Genomic DNA, 21295 nt, shown 5'->3' with positions numbered 1-21295 from the left:
TAAGGGTGCAAAAGAAAGGAAGGCCTGGGTAGCTCAGTCAGTTGAGCATTCAACTCTTGCTTTTAGCTCAGGTCATGATTCCAGGTTTGGGACTGAGCCCCATGTCAGGCTCTTCCCTGAGCATGGAGCCTGCGTGAGATTCTCTCTCTCCTTCTACCCCTCTTCTCTTGCCTGTGCTCTCTCTCTCTTAACAAAATAAAACAAAAAAATAAACAAAAACAAAGAAAAAAAACGGTGCAAAAGAGGACAATGGTGCAAAGGAATTGAAAATGTAGGCCACATTGGGGCACCTAGGTGGCTCAGTCAACTGAGTGTCCAACTCTTGATTTTGGCTCAGGTCATGATCCCAGGGTTGTGGGATTGAGCCCTGTGTCAGGCTCTTCCCTGAGCATGGAGCCTGCTTGAGATTCTCTCTCTCCCCCCTGCTTGCACATGCTTTCTCTTGCTCTCTCAAATAAAAAAACAAATTTTTTTAATTAATGAAAGTATATGGCACAGCACTGTCAACAATAGCCAAACTACGGAGAAAGCCCAAATGTCCATCAACTGATGAATAGGTAAAGATGTGGGGTGTGTGTGTGTGTATACACACACACACACACACACACACACACACACACACATACATACAATGGAATATTACTCAGCCATCAAAATGAATGAAATCTTGCCATATGTAATGTGGATGGAGCTAGAATGCATTATGCAAAGTGAAATAAGTCAGAGAAAGACAAATACCATATGATTTCACCCATACATGGAATTTAAGAAACAGAACAGATGAACATATAAAAATGGGGGGAAGAGGAGAAAGGGAAACAAACCATAAGAGACTCTTAATAATAAAGAACAAACTGAGGGTTGATGGAGGAAGGTGGGTGAGAAATGGGCTAGATGGGTGATGGATATTCAGGAGGGCACTTGTTGTGATAAGCATACGTAAGTGATGAATCACTAAATTCTACTCCTGAAACCAACATTTGCACTATATGTTAACTAAAATTTAAGTTAAAAAAAAAAAAAGGAAAAATAAAGAAAGTATATGCAAGAGAACAGACCAGGAAATCTAACTTGAATAGGAAGAAAAATGAAGACAAGATAGCTGACAGAATGGGAGAAAATGGGTCAGTATAGTAGAGGACCTGATGGTGTAGAATAGTTGAAGTGGGAATACGTAAGTGAAAAAGATGAATAGAAAATATACTTGTCTTCATTTTCATAAGTGTAAGAATGAAACACATCTATTTTGTATACTTATAAGCCTTGTCAGTACATAACAGAGAAATCAGTACAAGTAGGAATTCAATAAATATGCATTGAAAGAATAAATTTTACTATGGTAAGTATAAACATGAAAGACTATTTAACAAGGGTATTTTTTAATAGCATCAGTTGTAACACTGATATAATGAAAACAATCTAAATGCCTGTCAAAGGAGAACAGACTAGAATACACAAGCCATAGAATACTATATATTAACTTTTAAAAAGGAAAAATTCGATCAAAAAATGGTTAGCCAACTCATAGACCCAGACTTCTGATAGGCCCCAAACCGATATTTGGCTTTTATACCAAATGATATTCAAGACCAAAGACTGATATCTGTTAGAACTGCTTATAACATACTGAGTTATTATGAGTTACTAAAATCTTATATTCATAGACTAAAGTTAGCACATTTCCAGTTTACTAAGTATTCTAATTTAATATTCTACTAAAAAGTCTGACAACATGAAACTGCTGGGTTCTATGGAACACATGCATGTATATATATGTATATACACACACTAATAATTGGAATTCCCACAATTTTCAGGTAAAATGTTTTATAAGTGCATCATCAGATTTGTTCTGATCTGACTGTGCTCTTTACTAATTGCTATTTTAATGAGTATGTTAGTAAAATTATTGTTGGATTTTCCGTTTGTTTGACATTTTTGTTCTTATACAACTTTTGTGTCATTTCAAATTTTACTGTTATTTTATTTCTCTCCATTATAATTATTATCACCCCCCAAAAGGTAGGAAAAAAAAATGCTCCAAGGGAATAAAGCTCTAGACTTTTCTACTTTTCTTACCCTACATCCCAAAAAAAGAGAGTGGAAATTGTACTGAACAAGATTGAGGATATTAATTAGGCAATAGTAGAGACACAGTTTCTTCTCTCTTGAGATTGCTTCTCTTGGAAGTTTCTGTGAAACTTAGACCTCCTCCCATTAGAAAGCAAGCAAAAAAACAGAATGAGACCAAGAAGAATGGGAAACACTATGCCACCCAGTTCAGGTAAAAGGAATCCTCTCAGTTCCATGCCATCAAATTCAGCTTACCAGGGCTACACCAAAATTAGGGCAGAAGCCTCAGCAAATAATAAAGTATTTCTTTGGTGCTGTCCTCTCTGTTTGTATTTTCATTTAGATTTCAAGGGATAAGGGGCACCTAGGTAGCTCAGTGAGTTAAGCACCCAACCCCTGATTTCGGCTCAGGTCATGATCTCAAGGTTTGTGAGATCGAGCCCTGAGTTAGGCTCTGCACTGACAGTGGCAGAGCCTGCTTAGGACACTCTCTCTCTCCTTCTCTCTCTGTCCCTCCCCTGTTCTCTCTCTCTCAAAATAAATATATAAACATTAAAAAAAAAAGACTTCTAGAGATGGAAGAGGGGCAGTAGGCAACAATTCAAATTCAGGATTTAAAGGGGCACCTGGGTGGCTCAGTCGGTTAAGCATCCAACTTTGGTTCAGGTCATGAGATCATAGGTTCATGAGTTCAAGCCCCATATCAGGCTCTGTGCTGACAGCTTGGAGCCTGGAGCCTGTTTCAGATTCTGTATCTCCCTCTCTCTCCACCCCTCCTCCATTCGAGCATTCTCTCTCCTTCTCTCGCTCGCTCAAAGATAAACATTAAAAAAGGTGTTTTTAAAACACATTTAAAAAAAAATTCAAACTTTAAGGATACTGACTCTTGAATATCTACCCTCACTCATTCAACAAATGCTTATCTGATGCATCCTATGTGCCAGGCACTACGATAGGTATTAGAGGTATGACGGTGAAGAGACCTGTCTTCATGGAGCTACAGTCTAATGAGGGAGACAAAATTTAACAGATTAACAAATACACAACATTTAGCAAATAGGTATCTCATTATGGACTATGACAAATGCAATAAAAAAACAATACAGGGAGCTTATAATCATCTCTTTCCCCTACTCCTAACACCAACTTGAAAACAGGATAAGGCTTCCTGTATTACAAAGAACAGTTCTTATAAGAAAAAATATTCAGAATTCAAATTATGTAAACTTACAGCTTCTCTGCCAATGAGTGGATAAAAGGGGGGTACCAAAAAGTTTCCTTCCATTGATAAATGCCTTCATGATAAAATTGGTCACTATTGAAAAAAGAAGAAAATAATAAAGATGCAGACCTTAATGTATAAGAGAGCTTTAAAAACAGGAGATTTCTATATTTCAAACTTACTTTTCCTAGAAACTCCAGCACCAAGGTTATGATTCAAGTCAAAAGGATCTAGAAAAGAAATATTTATTTTTTAATTAAAAATTATGTTCACTATAACATAAACTTAGGAGCCATAACTAGAGTCTAATACTATATAACTCAGACCATTCAAATCAGCAAATTATTCTTTTAAAAATTATAGATTAAAAGAGGAAGAATCTTCCAATTCTAATGTGTTTTAGTTCTCCCCTCAATTTCCTTCCCAAATGAAACTCTAGCTTTTTGTTTTGTTTTATTTTGTTCCTCAGGTAATATCAGTTAAATGATTACCTTCAATTGCAATGCATTTGGATGTCCACTGCTTCTCAAAAGTTGTCAACAGCTTTTTCTGCCGAATGCTAATTACATATTCCTTGAAATCAAACTCTTCAGTATAGAAGCGAAGCAGTCCCAACCAAAGCTCTCCTAACGTTTCTGTATTCTTTCCAAGTGAAGGTAAACGCTTTTTCTGTAAGTGAGAACAAAGAGAGAGAGATGTCAATACCTACCCAAAATATGGACCTCAAGTAAAATTATTAAATTATTCAAATCCTAACATGTATCAGTGAGCATTCTGTAACATAAAGGTTATGAAAAAATTACCAGCTCTTCTGTTTTATCAAAGAAAAATGCATTCCATCCATCAACCATTCGCTGTGGAATCTGTTTTCCATCAAAGATCTGCAAAAACAATTTTATTATCAGATTTCAAGTCATCCAACCCAAAAGCCTAAGTATTCTCAAATCATTTCAGAATGTAGCTATAAAAGACACATTGAAATACTTCTTCCAAAAGGAACATGTCAGGATAGTATAATTTGATGCCAAGTTATTAATGAATAAAATGTATCTGGAAGGTCAAAGCATGAGACTCTCCAAATTGACACATTTGATGTTATCTATTTGGCCTGTCCAAACACATCCAGCCGAAAAATAAGGAAGTAAAACTAAAGAAAAAAACAATGAAAACCGAATTTTCATCAAAGGATCATAGATGCAGAAACACATAATGGAACTGATTGTTTTGGGGAAGGGGTCTAGTACTTTTAATCAGTTATCTGTGTCAGATGAAGCTGAAAAGTCCCTGGGCATTGATTTCTTTAGAGAGAAAATTAGGTAGATTTCCCTGACATCTTCATAAAAATTGTAAAATCTTCATGATAAAAAAAATTTTTTTATGTTTATATATTTCTGAGACAGAAAGAAACGGAGCATGAGTGGGGGAGGGACAGAGACAGAGGGAGACACAGAATCCGAAGCAGGCTCCAGGCTCTGAGCTGTCAGCACAGAGCCCAATGTGGGGTTTGAACCCACAAACCACAAGATCATGACCTGAGCCTAAGTCGGACGCCCAACTGACTGAGCCACCCAGGTGCCCCTGATATTTTTTTTAAACATGTTTTTTTTTAAGGCTTTATTTTATTTTTGAGACAGACAGAGACAGCACAAGTAGGGGAGGGGCAGAGAGAGAGAGGGAGACAGAGAATCCCAAACAGGCTCCACACTGCCAGCACAGAGCCTGATGCAGCGCTTGAACTCACAAACTGTGAGATCATGACCTGAGCTGAAACAAAGGGTCCAACACTTAACTGACTGAGCCACCCATGTGCCCCCAAAAGCTTCATGATTAATTATGCATAATAATTCACTGTCCCGACCAAGGAGAGGAAGGGGGCGGTGAGTAATGCTACTTTACTAGAAGAAAAGTATCCCATGAGATTTTTTTTAAAAAAAAGATGCAATAAAGTAGAAAGTTGCAATAGGTTCAGTCAGCAGACTTCATTTCTAGTCTTAGTCCTGCCAAGTAGTGATTCCGGATAAGACAATTATCCTCTTAAACCCTTAGGTATTCTCAATGAAAATGAGAGATTAGATTAATTAGGTCAGTTGTTTCCTTTTTTCTTTTCCTCTTAAGCTGTAGAAACTTCTCCTAAAATGCAACCTTCCTGGAAGCTTAATAGGTAAAACAGATAAAAAGCAGAGGTACTCTGATAGAAGCCTGAGTACAGGAAACATACCCCATTTTTCCTTATCTCACTTCTCACATGTACACTAATGAGTCCCCAGAGCTTACCAGAAAATACTCCAAAACCATCAGATAAGGTGGTCCTCCCTCATCACCCCTTCCATTTTAGATGGTACAGTGATTTACAAAATTAACATGTCTGGCCCATCTAATCTCACTCTCAGCTTTATGTTCCTTGTAGGCAAAAACTAACTTTCCACTGGAGCCAAAATTCCTACTACATCACAGCCTGTCATATAGGGAATACTTAATAAATGTTTGTTGAATGAATATATTTACTCTGAAAGCATGTTCATAAAGTGATCAAGTTTCCAGAAACTTAAGCTAATAAGTTGCTTTTTATTTATATGTAACTTAAATACAGTTACCACTTATCTACCATAAATTCTGACACTTCATAAAACAAACAACGGAGAGCCTGGCAATTACAGATATTGATATCTAAAACAAAAGATATGGGATCTTGCCCTGAAAAAAGAAATGAAGGCTTCAAAGGAGCCAAAGTGTAATATTTTACCCTTATAGATTATTTTACCCTTATGGATACTATTATAGATATTACATGGAAAATAATACAAGCTACCACTTTAGACCTTGATTCTTTTTGATATAATTCTTATTTCTGAGTAACCACCGTGATCCAAACTCAACTATGTTGGCTGATTAACACAGGAAGTGGACCCTGGGGGGTGGGCCTTGGAAGGTGTTTAATCACTGATTTGCCAATTTTTTTTATGAGCTCTCATATTTCATTTTCTAACTTTCCACTCTTTCAGCCCTTAGAAACACTTACTCTTTCCATTTCTCTCTTCTCTTTCTCTCTCTCAACACCATCATTTTCTATTCAAGCACTCAGTACTCCCTCTAAAACTTCATGACACATCTCAATCATATTTGTACAAGGAGTGACCCTGTATGTTTTCCATATTTACTTTTATATTTAATTGTAGTATTTTAGTATCTACTGCTATATTTAATTTTTGTTTGAGAGAGAGAGAGAGAGAGAGAGAGAGAACGAACGAGCAGGGAAGGGGCAGAGAAAGAGGGAGACACAGATTCTAAAGCAGGTTCCAGGCTCCGAGCTGCTAGCACAGAGCCCGACGTGGGGATTCAAACTCACCAGCCATGAGATCATGACCTGAGCCAAAGTCGGATGCTTAACCAACTGAGCCACCCAGGTGCCCCTCTACTGCTATATTTAAATTGCAATTTTTTTACACATAACATAATGATATGTTATGTGTACACATAACAAATACACACAACAAATGATTATGATATAAATTTTATAAGTGTACAGTTCAGTGGCATTAAGCACACTCACATTGTTGTACACCATCACCATCATCCACCCACAGAATTCTTTTCATGAAACACTGAAAAGAAACGAAACACTGAAACTATTAAACAATAATTCCCTCTTCCTCTCTCTCCTAGCCCCTGAAAACCACCATTCCACTTTCCATCTCTTTGGATTTGACTACCTCACTTAAGTGGAATCACACAATATTTCTCCGACTGTTTTATCTTACTTAACATACTGCCCTCAAGATTCATCCATTCAATGGCAATTTTTAAGCTGATATAAGCTAAGAAAACATAGTGGTTCATAGTATCAAGTGTGAAAACACTCCCTAATTCTTTTTTAGCATTTTTATATGAAAATGTACTTTACTTACGATGATTTTCTAGAATACAGCAAAACCATTCTCTTAGGAAAGCTCCTTTTGACCTACATAACTTTGTACTGTTAACCATGAAAAATACACTTAGTAGAACATTACTTATACCCAGTCACTTCAAGTCTAGGTTCAATTACAAATGGAGTCAAAGATCATCATCTTCATTAAACATATCCTTACCCTTAAAAGTTGATCGATGCCAATGACCAATACTTAAATGATGCCAAGAATGGACAATGGGGTCCCATATGACAAGCAAAAATGCCAGAAGCAAAATCCATATATCATCAGTTCATATGTATCACAAAGCCCCCCACAATCAGAGCTCATTATGATGGAAAACATTCCATGGACTGCCTCTCATTTCATCAAGCACTGTTATGCAGATAATGGGAGAGTTCTTGAAGTTGGCTACTATAGTCCTGCCTACATTTTCCCAGTAATAATATTTAAAAATCTGCTAATGATGATGATGATAATAAAACATGCACCATTTAGCTCCTACTATATGCAAAAGCATCCGATTTCTCTGTACCTTATATCAATACTGAAATAATACTACTACATTATTACTGTTGATGAAACTCAGACTAGTGGCCGTTAGGCAACTTTTTGAAAGCCACAATGTCAGAATTAGGATTCAGATCAGGTATCTCTGGCTCCAAAATCATGCGCCTGCTCTTTCCATTATATAGTGCTACCTTAGTGGTATCTCATTCATGGGTAATGTAATTACAAAACATAGACAAACCACCATGAAAACAAATTTTGTGTTCCATTTTAGTCATGGTATTCTGTCGAAGTCATAGCAAATCATAGTAAATGGCTGCTATGGTATTCCTGGGCAATAATGCATTTAAGATCCCCAAATTTAAAGCCGTTAACAATGGACTAATACAGAGAATGATCCTGGCCTTGTCAGGCCTCATTAATTCATGATAAATTTTAAGCATCCTACTGTGAACAACCTTGTCAAAAACCACATCATTCAACATAAATTCAGCAACTTAAAATTTTCTGCCAAGAAAGGATATTTGAAATTTTTGATTCCTTTCCATTGTTATCTTAAAAAGGGGCAAGGAAATGCTGCTATAAGCACATGACATTCATTAGAACTTTTTAAAATTTACTAGGGCTATCTGACATTCACCATTTGGCTTGCTTATTGTGTGATTTTCTTTTCTGCCGTGACAATCGGTTTATGTGAAGTCAGAATATGTGAACTGCCAAGCAATTCTAACTGATTCTTCTCTTTATGTGAAAATAAACACTTTCCTAAGAAATTAGAACTGGATTCTCCCTAATGCTTGCAAATACACATTGTGCCAAGAATGAGGAAGAAAAGACAGATGATTAAGAAATCCCTTAAATCTATAACAGAGTATAAATTGGCTACAAAAAGAGAATCCTTAAGTCACCAAATCTGAATGAAAAGGAGTACAATCTGTTTCTTCTGATGTACACTCTTACACTTACTGCAATTAACATACCCTTACAGAGATGAGGAAGAATTTCCTTGAGTTTTCTCTCAACAAAAATTCACAAAGTTGACCAAAGTATACACAAGAATATACCAAACCTCATTGCCAGGCAGGGGAAGGGAGAATACTATGGAGAGAAGAAACTTTATATTTGCATCTGAGATGATATAATGTATGAGTTCATCGATGGCTACAAGACTTTCGTAATCATCTGCAATACTCTAATACTGTGAAATACAAAACTGTTGCAAAAGATATTTAATAGTTCTGTTCATCTATTATTCTTTTGGTAGTCTATATTCTCCCATAATGAATTTTGCAAAAAAGTTCATTATATGATTATAACATTAAAGGAAGAAGAAAACTCAGAATTGTCCATGCTGGAAAAATTCCTTCATGATCTCATAAACTACACAAGATCTATGTGTAGATCAATTTTCACAAGAAACTCCTTTACACTTTAAAAACCTACCTCTTGTAGAACTGGGATAACAGGTGGTTTTCTCTGCTGCAGAAAGTACAGCACCATAAGGATATAAGCATATGAAGATAAACTTCCCCTGGAAGCATCTCCAATGTCACATCGCTAAAGAAACAGAAATATTATTGAAAATAAAACTTCAGAATCTTATTCCATGCAGAAGTACTGACTACATGAAGACACTATTTTTTTAACCCGTCAAAATGTCAAATATCCAAAAGCTAACAACAAACTATTATGAGGATGGGCAAACAGGCACTCTTGTACATTACAGATGGCAGTATAAATTAGCATAAAATCTATGAAGAATAATTTGGCAATATCAAAATTACAAAAGTATATCTTACTTAACCTAGCAATTCTGTTCTAAGGATTTATCCTGCAAAAACACCAAAAAACATGTGAAATAACTTAAATTTTTTTTTATTATAGCACTATTTTAACAGCAAAAAAATAGAAACAAGACTCATCAGTGGGGCACAGGTTTTAAAAAACTGATGACTACACTATGGAACAGGGTGTCACCATTAAAAAAGAACAAGGAAGAAAAAAAGGAACAAAAAAGCTCTAGTATACTAATAGAAAATAATTTCTATCTATTATTCAGTGAGGAAAGCAAAATACAAAACAATGTTTTCAGTATATTTATACCTGTAATAAAAAGGAGATAAGAAATTTATGTATTTGCTTATACTGACATATTTCTGGGAAGGCACAGAGGAACTTTTTAACACCAGTTGCCTCCAGCAAGAAGCACTGGTTAGCTAGGAGACAGGTGTGGACAAGAGATTTTCCAGCAGAAATCCCTTTAGACCTTTTAAATTCAAAACCACATGAATAAGTTGACTATTCAAAACAAAATTTTTAATTGAAAAATATCATGAAAGAATCCTCAGAGACTTCCACTAAGACTTTAGCTGACATATAAAGGGAGAGGAATGATTTCTGATATGAAACACTTTTAAGTTTCATTGCCACAACTCCACAAGAGTACAGACCCATCATGCTAAGATTACTTTTTTTTAATTTTAACTTGTTTTATTTTTTATTTTTTAAAATTTACATCCAAGTTATTTAGCATATAGTGCAACAATGACTTCAGGAGTAGATTCCTTAGTGCCCCTTACCCATTTAGCCCATCCCCCCTCCCACAACCTCTCCCGTAACCCTCAGTTTGTTCTCCATATTTATGAGTCTCTTCTGTTTTGTCCCTCCCTGTTTTTATATTTTTGTTTCCCTTCCCTTATGTTCATCTATTTTGTCTCTTAAAGTCCTCATATGATTGAAGTCATATGATTTTTGTCTTTCTCTGACTAATTTCACTTAGCATAATACCCTCCAGTTCCATCCACGTAGTTGCAAATGGTCATGCTAAAATTATTTTGTGAGGTGAATCCAAAAGTAGCCATATCAAATACGATTTGAGAATGTGTCTGAATGCCATTCTTTTCTTTTTTTAAAATTGTTTTAAATGTTTATTTATTTTGGAGAAAGAAAGAGTGCCAGCAGAGGAGGGGCAGAGAGAGAGGGAGACAAAGAATCTGAAGCAGACTCCAGGCTCTGAACTATCTGCACAGAGCCCGATGTGGGGCTCAAACCCACAAACTGTGAGATCATGACCTGAGCCGAAGTCGGATGCTTAACTAAGCCACCCAGGCACTCCATCATTCTTTTCTAAGATGACCTCTGTCCACAGACATGCTAAAGGAATATCTAAACAAATATGTCTTCCTGCTGGAAGAGTGGATTTTACTAAATGAAAAAGTGACCAACTCACTCCACTACTAGAAGTCTTCCACAAACACATTCACAAAATTAACTGTTTACTGAATAGCTACCACAAAGCAGGTACGCTAAACTGGGGATACAGGTCTCCATCTTCATAGAGTTTACACACTTAGTGAAAAACAAGAAAACAGAATTCAGTTTATAAGTGTTATAACAGAAGAAACACAACATTTTATTGTTTTGTTTTCTTAGAAAAATTTATGACTAGACCCAAATCTCAGATTTCCTAACTCAGAGATTCTTACCTAACTCAGTATGATATGCCAACTCCCAGACCTGGGGCTGAAAATCTTCACTCCACTGAGAAATTTACGAAAGTATTGCACATAGGAATAGAGCACACACAGGAAAAAACTAAGAAGACTCACCCTACTCTAAAAGGTATAAATTTAAACCATTTAATAGAGTGCTTCCCTTTAAAAGCTCAGATAAATAATGAGGCACCTGAGTGGCTCTGTTGGTTGGGCATCCAACTCTTGATTTTGGCTTAGGTCATGATCTCAGTCATGAATTCGAGCCCTGCATCTGGCTCTGTGCTGACAGTGTGGAGCCCGCTTGGGATTCTCTCTTCTTCTCTGTCCCTGCCTTGCTACACACAAGTGTCAGCATGTGCACATGCCCTCTCTCTCTCTCTCTCTCTCAAAACAAATAAACAGGGGCATCTGGGTGCTCAGTTGGTTAAGCATCCACCTCTTGATTTTGGCTCAGGTCATGAATTCATGGTTTGTGGAACTGAGCCCCACATTGGGCTCTGCATTACACGGACACCATGGAGCCTGTTTGGGATTCTCTCTCTCCCTCTCTCTGCCCCTCCCCCACTCACTCACACTCTCTTACACAAAATAAAAAAATAAGCTTTAAAAACAAGTACACATTAAAAATAATAATAAAATAAAAGCTCAGCCAAGTAAAACTGAGAAGATATTTGCCACAAGTCTGACATCCATATATATCAACTATCATGAGTATTATAACAAAGCAGATCATTAACTATTTAATAAATACCTTTGCAAACACTTTCATAGTATATCCCAAGTATTGTACTCTAGGATCAATAGCTGCATAAGTAGCTAGCATTCTTGTGTTATGTTGAGCCTGAAAAATAATTACATATTGGAAAGCATTTCAAATCTATTAAAATTAAACTCAGAAATCAGATAAAAAGATATAATACAATCCAAATAAAATATATAATTGTAAAACTTAAAATACCTATAAATGAATCAAAAACTAATCTTCAATGTGAAGGAAATATCAAGATGATTCATAAAAATATTTTTGTCTTAAAATACATTTGAAACATTTAAACATAAATGGTCAGTGATCTGTAAACTTTTAAAATAACAAATACCTGGGTCTATACAGAAAGAGAAACTCACCAATGTATTATATAAACTGATATCACCTTCTAAACCACTTCGTCTATGTTCAAATTTTACTATAGGCACTTTGGCAGTAGTTATAGGCAAAATGTTTCTTAAACCTGATTTAAGACAAACAAACACAAAAATTTCATTATGTTAAATAATTTTCATAAAGCTAAAAAATATTTTGTTGTTTTAAAGCTATAATTTAAATTCATACCTGGATGTCTCTTAAGAATTTTTGCCAAATTTTCAATTATTTCCTTACAGTTTAATTTCTAAAAAACAAAAAAAACAAATAATAAAGTTTGTCTAACTCAATTTGGCCTTGTGCAAATTCTACTGTAATGAGGCATTTAATACTAGCATTTCAAATCTCCAGCTAGCTATAAGCTCTACTTATATATGTATAAGGGTATACAAATATACCCTTGCTACTCAAAGTATGTGGTCTATAGACCTGCAGTATCAGCATCGTCTGGAAACTTGACAGAAAGACAGAATCTCAGGCCCCGCCCCAATCTAGTGAATCATAATCTGCATTTTAACAAGATTCCCAGGTAATTCACATCCACATTAAAGTGTGAGAAGCACAAAGACAAGAGAATACTGTTTTCAAATATGTGAATATGTAACTAAGGATGGATATGGTGAAGGTAAAACAGTACAGTGATTAAGAACATAGGCTCTGAATTTAGACAAACAATCTTCAACTAAGTATTAACTAGCTGTGTGACTGTGAATCCTTAACCCTCGGAGCCTAATACTATAAAATCAAGATAATGATAAATGTCTACCCTACCAAGTAGTTGGAAGAATTACACGAGACATGTATGAAAGCATTCAGCAGCATGCTTGGCACAAAATAAGCACTTTAAGTCTGTGAGCTATTATTATTATTATTATTACTATGTTGATGAGGAAAAGAAAAGTAATCCAATTATTACACAATCTACTTTTTCAAGAAAATTCTTACCCCCACAAATTGAAATATATTGATTTTTTTTAAACCAGAGACAGCAGAGTTGAAATGTGACAATAACCGTGATACAAGGAATAGGGAGATAATGGCATTATAAATTAAATGGATTAAGTTGAATGGTATATACATCAGTGCCCACACTTTCTACTAAAATCACTTTTGTATATCCCTAACATGCTCTTTTTAGCTATAAGAGACCAGAAGCTATTACAACTTAACCTGAGGATTTCAAGGGAACCTTTAGTTACTAATTAACACATAATAAAATAAGAGATAATTTTTCTCTTTATTATGTAAGGATACAATTTATGCTAAATTATAAGTTTCAACTATGGCTCATCTAGAAGCAAATTTAATCTTTTTTATTGTTTCAACTTTCCAATGTTAATGGCACAGATTATATATATAACAGGCAAACCCTTAGTGACTAGAGTCTGACTATTAAATTTTACATAGAAGGTATCTAAACCCTAACCTCTTCCCTGGGTAAAATCATTTCCTACTCCCTCAATTCTTGCTCTTCAAAATGGAGAGGGGAAGCCTATTTCCAAGTAGATGGCACCGAGCAGAAGTTAGTTAAGGAGAACTAAAACATTTACAACTTTTCCATTTTTTAAAGAATAAGATATTAAGGGGCGCCTGGGTGGCTCAACTGGTTAAGCATCAACTTCTGATTTCAGCTCAGGTCATGATCTCACAGTCATGAGACGGAGCCCTGCATCAGCCTCTGCACTGGGCATGGAGCCTGCTTAAGAATCTCTCTCTCCCTTTCCTTCCTGCCCCTCCCCTACTCACGTGCACACAAATGCACGCTCTCTCTCTCTCCCAGAAAGAATTAACTAATTAAAAGGAAAAAAAAGAATAAGATGTTAATACTAGAAGCAGTTTCTTAGGGCCAGAAATAAGGATCAACCAGACATGTTTACTCTGCCATCTTTACTCTGATTCTAACAATTTAAAAGCCACCTTTTGAAAAAATGTTCAGAAACCCACAGTACACGATTCTGAATTCTTTTATAATAACACTCTATACTGACACCACTACAGATGCCAGAAGCTTGGCCACACCCCAATCTTGCAAGCAGTCCCTGATCTTGAAACATAAATTCCAACAGCTATGTTCCTAAAGGAATGAGCAACTATAGGGATCCCCTCCTTTTTAGTGGCTGCTAGGAAGGCCTGGGATACTTCCCTGTCCAATCAGTCCCTTTCTTTAGTGGAGCTTGGACAATCTTGTTCCCACTACTGAAGGCTGATACACGAAGAAAGAAAGCACAAGTACCCACTCTCACTGCTGAGACTGCTCTGGGGGAAGGTCTGCTCCTGGCATCTCACAGTGAAATTCCAAAAGTAGTGATTAGGTTCTACAGTACTATTAGTACTAAATTTCAGCTACATTATGGGTTAAATAAATTACAGAGAAGCAGTGAGATACAATGGAAAGAGCATGAACTGTGGAGTCAGACAGACCTGGGTACGAATCCCGGCTCGAACATTTACTAGCTGTGTGAACTTGGGCAAGTCAGTATATCTCTCAAAGCCTCAGTTTCCTCATCTGTAAAATGGGGGAAATTATCTACCTCGAAGGTGGTTGTAAGAATGAAATGAGGCCTCAATAACTGTTAGTTCCCCTTCCCACCCAAAATGAGTTTCTTTACTAAAAGCTATCCTAGAATGCAACATTTATAATAATGCTTTATGGAAAAAAATGTCTTCTAATTGCTCACAAATTCTAAATAACTTGTACAATACAACCTACTTATAAATTAGATGCCCACCTTTATTTTCTATCTTTAGTGATACAAAGATATCACTTAACGGAAGAGATATGAAAAGACAGAGAAAGTGAGATCAATGTTCACTCGTAGTGTAGCACCAGCTTCCCATTGGTTCTAATGGAAAAAACTACAACTCTATGGTATATTAACTTTTCCCAAAAATTCAATACAAAGCACTTTTAACTCAGTGACATTGTTTTCATGATATAAAATTATTGAAACAGTAAATTTACTTAGAGATTTGAATGTCTTCTAAAATGATAGTGCTAAATGCTTTTACATTTCAAATACTACAATTGCTGATATATTTACACAAAGAATGGTACCATATATTTTTATCAATACTACATACATAATTTCAAATATATTCACCACTGGAAAAAAATAAACTTCCACATCCCTTTCCAGACACTAGCTCTTACCTCTGCATTTTCATGGCCTTCCAGGGTCATACAAATATCCAGATCACTATCACGAAATCCAAATCCATTCTTAGAAGAGCCAAATAAGCACAATCTGGCCTTTTCTAAGTAAAGGAAAACAGAAGTCAAAAGTTTTATAATTCGTAGGAAAGAGAAGTCTTTTATTACCTACTAATGGACTAACACAAGATGCTCTTGTCCACTTTGACAGCTTAAATTACCTTCCGTTGCCAGATATACTGAGAAATTCCAAAACATTCATCTGAAGCCCAGATCTTTTGCCCAAGTTCCCACAACCCATGTTTCTAACTGCTGTTTACATTTTTCTACAGACATCATAAATTCAGCAAGTCAAAACTAAACCTTCAACTTTACCTCAAACCTACTATTGCTCCTATAATCCCTATTCTCAGCAAATAGTATTTTTATCTACCCAATTGCCCACATTAGAAATATATGTGTTATTCTTAACACCACTCTCTCTCAGCTTCTACATCCAAACAATCACCAAGTCCATTAGCTGCTTTCGATGTAACTAACTCATAAATTCATCCACTTTTCTTCATTCTCCACAACACTACTAATAGTAAAGTTGAATATTTAGAGATTTACCTCCTAGAAATTAGTAAACTAGTTTTTTCAGGGCACAATTCAAGTAGTTTTACAAATATCACCTAAGTACATAGAATTAATTCTCCTCCCAAAGTGAGTGATTAATCCATTTGATATAAATTATGATGGGATTATCCTTTCATATTTAGTGTCAGTCAGTAACAGCTACCACTTCAAACAAGCTGTACCTTAACTGGATTGGATTTCTTTCCATATTAATTCCTGTAGATTACACAGTTAAAAAACAAATTCTACATTTTCAAAACCTAATCCTCCAATTCAGTTCTGATGTCCAACTTGAAATTTCAATGGCAACTGAGAGACGTGAAAGAAGCTATGTTCATCAGCAAATAAAAATGTGCATAAGCTAAATATAATAGATTTGATCAGGACTGTATATACTAGCAAATATAATGGAAAATGTAATCTTATATAACAGATCTTTCATAATATACATTCATTCCATTATAAATCAACTCTTTATCATTTCCTAAAATATTTGGCCACAAAACTCTCGATTCTTCATCCCCATGCCCAAAACCTATTCCTTCTACTATTTTTGCCATCTCAGTTAAACAGTACCACCCAACTACTCAGGTAAAAGCTTTGAAACTGTCCTTGACACCTTTTTTTTTCCTTCATATCTAACATGTAAGGCTTCAGCAAATCTTATTAGTTCTACATTCAAAATATGTCCTAAATTTGACCCCCTTTCGTTGACTCTTTCAGATGTTATTATGTCTCATCTGAATGTATACAACAGCTTTTTAAATGTTCCACTTGCTTCTATTCTTATGGACCCATACTCTATTCTCTCAGATCATACCACTTAAGTGTTAAAACCTTCCAGAAGCTTCTCATTAGACACTCAAAATTCAAAGTCCTTCTACCAACATCTATAAGGCCCTAATGACTCAATCTCTAGACTACGTCTCAGACCTCATGTTTCTATTACAGTCTACCTCACAACTCCACTCCAGACACACTGACTTCCTGCATGGCCTTCAAGCATACCAAACATAATTCAACCTTGGAGTATCTGTACTTGCTACTCTTTCTCTCTAGAATGTTCTCTCCTTAGACATTCATATAACTTGCTCCCTCATATTATTCATGGCTCTCTTCAAATGTGACTTTATCAGAGAACTACCATAATAGTAGAGAGAACTACTCCATCACTATCCTTTCAACTCCTGTACTTCAATAGCATTTATTATTTCCTGATATTAAACTGTATACCTGTTTGTTAGTTGACTCTGTCTACTCCTCTTAATATAAGTTTTATGAAAGCAGGTTTCACCTTTTGTATTGGTACTATATTCCCAGCACCTGTTTTACTACCTAACCATAACATTCAGTGAACACTTTTAAAATAAATGAAACTCTGATTGGGTGGCTATAATAACAAAAACAATCAATTTTTAACATATGACATACCATCATATTCTTTTTGAATAAACTTTTCCAAGCCAATTAAAATTTGCTCCCTGTTGTGTTGTTCAGAAAAGGGTGGTGATAACTCATCTAAAAAAAGAAAAAGGAAAAAAGTAAGGAAAACAGAATCTGAAAAAGTCATCAATTTTTTATCCTAAACTCTTAACTTAAAATTTCATTATTTGTGGGGTGCCTGGGTGGCTCAGTCAGTTAAGCGTCTGACTTCGGCTCGTCATGATCTCATGGTCTGTGGGTTCGAGCCCCGCATCGAGCTCTGTGCTGACAGCTCAGAGCATGTAGCCTGCTTCAGATTCTGTGACTCCCTCTCTCTCTCTGCCCCTGCCCTGCTCATGCTCACTCACTTGCTCTCTCTCAAAAATAAACAAAACATTAAAAAAATTTTTTTAAATTTCATTATTTGTTAACTTCTCTGACTTTAAAATCGTAAATATTACTAGGGAAGGAAGGGGCAGAGGGAGAACAGAAAAATATTTTTTATAGGTCTATGTACATTTCACATGATCATTCCTCTATGAAATATCTGCAAAATATATTTACTTCTACAAATTATTTAATATTGTTTTCTGCAGACATTCTGCTCGCTCCCAAAAAATGCTTGTTTTTCCTACCTGTTAAATCAATACTCATCTTGTTATGCGAGGTACCTGACCCATTCAAACCTAGCAGTTCCCTCAAATACATGGTCAAGATCTTTTCTATAAACTGCTTTGCCCAACCACAGCCTTCAATGACGTCTCCTTAAATTAATTTCCTTAGTTCTCCAAAGCACTTGCCAATTTGTACTAACCATTTAATTTTCTAGGTATTCCATTTATGTTCACATTATTTTTCCACATAAGACCAATATTCTTTTTTTTTTTTAATTTTTTTTTTTAACGTTTATTTATTTTTGAGACAGAGAGAGGCAGAGCATGAACGGGGGAGGGTCAGAGAGAGGGAGACACAGAACCTGAAACAGGCTCCAGGCTCTGAGCTGTCAGCACAGAGCCCGATGCGGGGCTCAAACTCACGGACCGTGAGATCATGACCTGAGCCGAAGTCGGCCGCTTAACCGACTGATCCACCCAGGCGCCCCAAGACCAAATATTCTTAAGAGTACTCTTTTTCCAGGGCACCTGGGTGGCTCAGTCAGTTAAGCATCCGACTTCGGGTCAGGTCATGAACTCACAGCTTGTGGGTTCGAGCCCTGTGTCAGGCTCTGTGCTGACAGCTCGGAGCCTGGAGCCCGCTTCAGATTCTGTGTCTCCCTCTCTCTCTGTTCCTCCCCCGTTTGCACTCTGTCTGTCTCTCTCTCTCTCTCAAAAATAAATAAAGATTAAAAAAAAAATTCAAATACCAATTAAAAAAAATAAAAAGAGTAATCGTTTTTCTTTTCTATCTCCTCTAGACTCATCCCCAAGAGTTAATACAGTAATAGGAACAAAGGAGTAATTTACTGTAATGATTTAAACTAATATTCAACTTTTGAAAAACAAATGTAGCATCTGTGTTTGCAAGCTGAATACAGGCATACCTCATTTTATTACACTTTGCTTTACTGCCCTTTGCAGATACTGTGATTTTCACAAAATGAACTTCTGTGGCAACCCTACACTGAGCAAGTCTATCAAGCACCTTTTCTCCAACAGCACTTGCTCACTTCATGTCTGTGTCACATTTTGGTAATTCTCATGACATTTCTTTTTTTTTTCTTTTTGTTCCTATCTTTGTCTTTTTGTTTTTTACTTTTATTTTTTTTCAATATATGAAATTTATTGTCAGATTGGTTTCCATACAACACCCAGTGCTCATCCCAAAAGGTGCCCTCCTTAATACCCATCACCCACCTTCCCCTCCCTCCCACCCCCCATCAATCTCACAACATTTCAAACTTTTTCATTATTATATGTTATGATTACCTATGTTCAGTGACCTTTGATGCTACCATTGTAATTGTCTTGGGGTGCCATAAACTGTACCCACATAAGATGACAAACTTAATAAATTTTGTGTGTGTTCTGGATGCTCCACTGACCACCCATTTCCCCCACCTCTCTCCCTCTCCTTAGGGCTCTCCATTTTCTGAGACAACATGCTACTGAAATTAGACCAGTCAATAACCTTATTATGGCCTCTAAGTGTTCAAATGAAAACAAGTATCACATGTCTCTCACTTTAACTCAAAAGCTAGAAATAATAAAGCTTGTAAGGAAGGCATGTCAGAAGTCAAGACAGGCTGAGCGCTAGGCTCTTGCACCAAACAGCCAAGTTGTGAATACAAAGGAAAAGTTCTTGAAGGAAATTAAAAGTGGTACTCCAGTGAACACACGAATAAGAGAGTGAAACAGCCTTATTACTGACATGGAGAAAGTATAAGTGGGTCTGAATAGATCAAACCAGCCACAACATTCGCTTAAGCCAAAGCCTAATCCAGAGCAAGTTTCTAATTCTCTTCAATTCTATGAAGGCTGAGGTAAGGAAGCTGCAAAACAAAAAGCTTGAAGCTAGCAGAGGTTCACGAGGTTTAAGAAAAGCAGCAATCTGAACAAAATACAGCATCCTTTCTTGATAAAAACCCTCAAGAAAGTAGGGATAGAAGGAACATACCTCAACATCATAAAGGCCATATACGAAAGACTCACAGCTAATATCATCCTCAATGGGGAAAAACTGAGAGCTTTCCCCCTAAGGTCAGGAACACGACAGGGATGTCCACTCTCACCACTGTTGTTCAACATAGTGCTGGAAATCCTAGCCTCAGCAATCAGACAACAAAAAGAAATAAAAGGTATCCAAATCAGCAAGGAAGAAGTCAACTTTCACTCTCTGCAGATGACATGATACTCTACATGGAAAACCTGAAAGACTCCACCAAAAAACTGCTAAAACTGATACATGAATTCAGCAAAGTGGCAGGATATAAAATCAATTAACAGAAATCAGTTGCATTTCTATACACCAATAATGAAGCAGCAAAAAAAGAGAAATCAAGGAATCGATCCCATTTACAATTGCACCAAAACCCATAAAATACCTAGGAATATACCTAACCAAAGAGGTAAAAGATATGTATGATGAAAACAATAGAAAGCTTATGGAAGAAACTGAAGATGACACAAAGAAATGGAAAAACATTCCATGCTCATGGATCAAAAGAATAAATATTGTTAAAATGTCAATACTACCCAAAGCAATCTACACATTCGATGCAATCCCTATCAAAATAACATCAGCATTCTTCACAGAGCTAGAACAAACAATTCTAAAATTTGTATGGAACCAACAAAAGGCCCTAAATGGCCAAAGTCCTGTTGAAAAAGAAAACCAAAGCTGGAGGCATCACAATTACAGACTTCAAGCTATATTACAAAGCTGTTATCATCAAGACAGTATGGTACTGGTGAAAAAACAGACACACAAGTCAAGGAAATAATAGAGAACCCAGAAATGGGCCCACAAACGTATGGCCAACTAATCTTTGACAAAGCAGGAAAGAATAACCAATGGAAAAAAGATAACCTCTTCAGCAAATGGTGTTGGGAAAACTGGACAGTGACATGCAGGAGAATGAACTTACACCATACACAAAAACAAACTGAAAATGAACGAAAGACCTAAATGTAAGATAGGAAACCATCAAAATCCTAGAGGAGAAAACAGGCAACAACCCCTTCGACCTCGACCACAGCAACTTCTTACTAGGCATGTCTCTGGAGGCTAGGGAAACAAAAGCAAAAATGAACTACTGGG

The 21295-nt window shown here is 36.2% G+C and overlaps 1 protein-coding gene across 1 annotated transcript in view; it reads right to left on the bottom strand.

Annotated features, from left to right (window-relative positions):
- The window catches only part of TUT4 (terminal uridylyl transferase 4), a 135442-nt gene that overhangs the window by 15806 nt on the left and 98341 nt on the right, over positions 1-21295 (bottom strand). The window contains 11 exon segments of the mRNA XM_047083259.1: positions 3305-3334; positions 3336-3388; positions 3478-3525; positions 3787-3964; positions 4099-4176; positions 9157-9270; positions 11959-12048; positions 12333-12436; positions 12538-12595; positions 15500-15603; positions 17549-17635. Coding sequence (XP_046939215.1) covers positions 3305-3334; positions 3336-3388; positions 3478-3525; positions 3787-3964; positions 4099-4176; positions 9157-9270; positions 11959-12048; positions 12333-12436; positions 12538-12595; positions 15500-15603; positions 17549-17635 — 944 coding nt within the window.

The sequence above is a fragment of the Lynx rufus genome, unplaced genomic scaffold (assembly GCF_022079265.1).
Source record: "Lynx rufus isolate CCGP_SWC_20201006 ecotype Redwood Valley unplaced genomic scaffold, mLynRuf1.p SCAF_2, whole genome shotgun sequence".
NCBI classification, from domain to species: domain Eukaryota; kingdom Metazoa; phylum Chordata; class Mammalia; order Carnivora; family Felidae; genus Lynx; species Lynx rufus.
The sequence above is the reverse complement of the archived record's forward strand: the minus strand, read 5'-3'. Positions and strand labels throughout refer to the sequence as shown.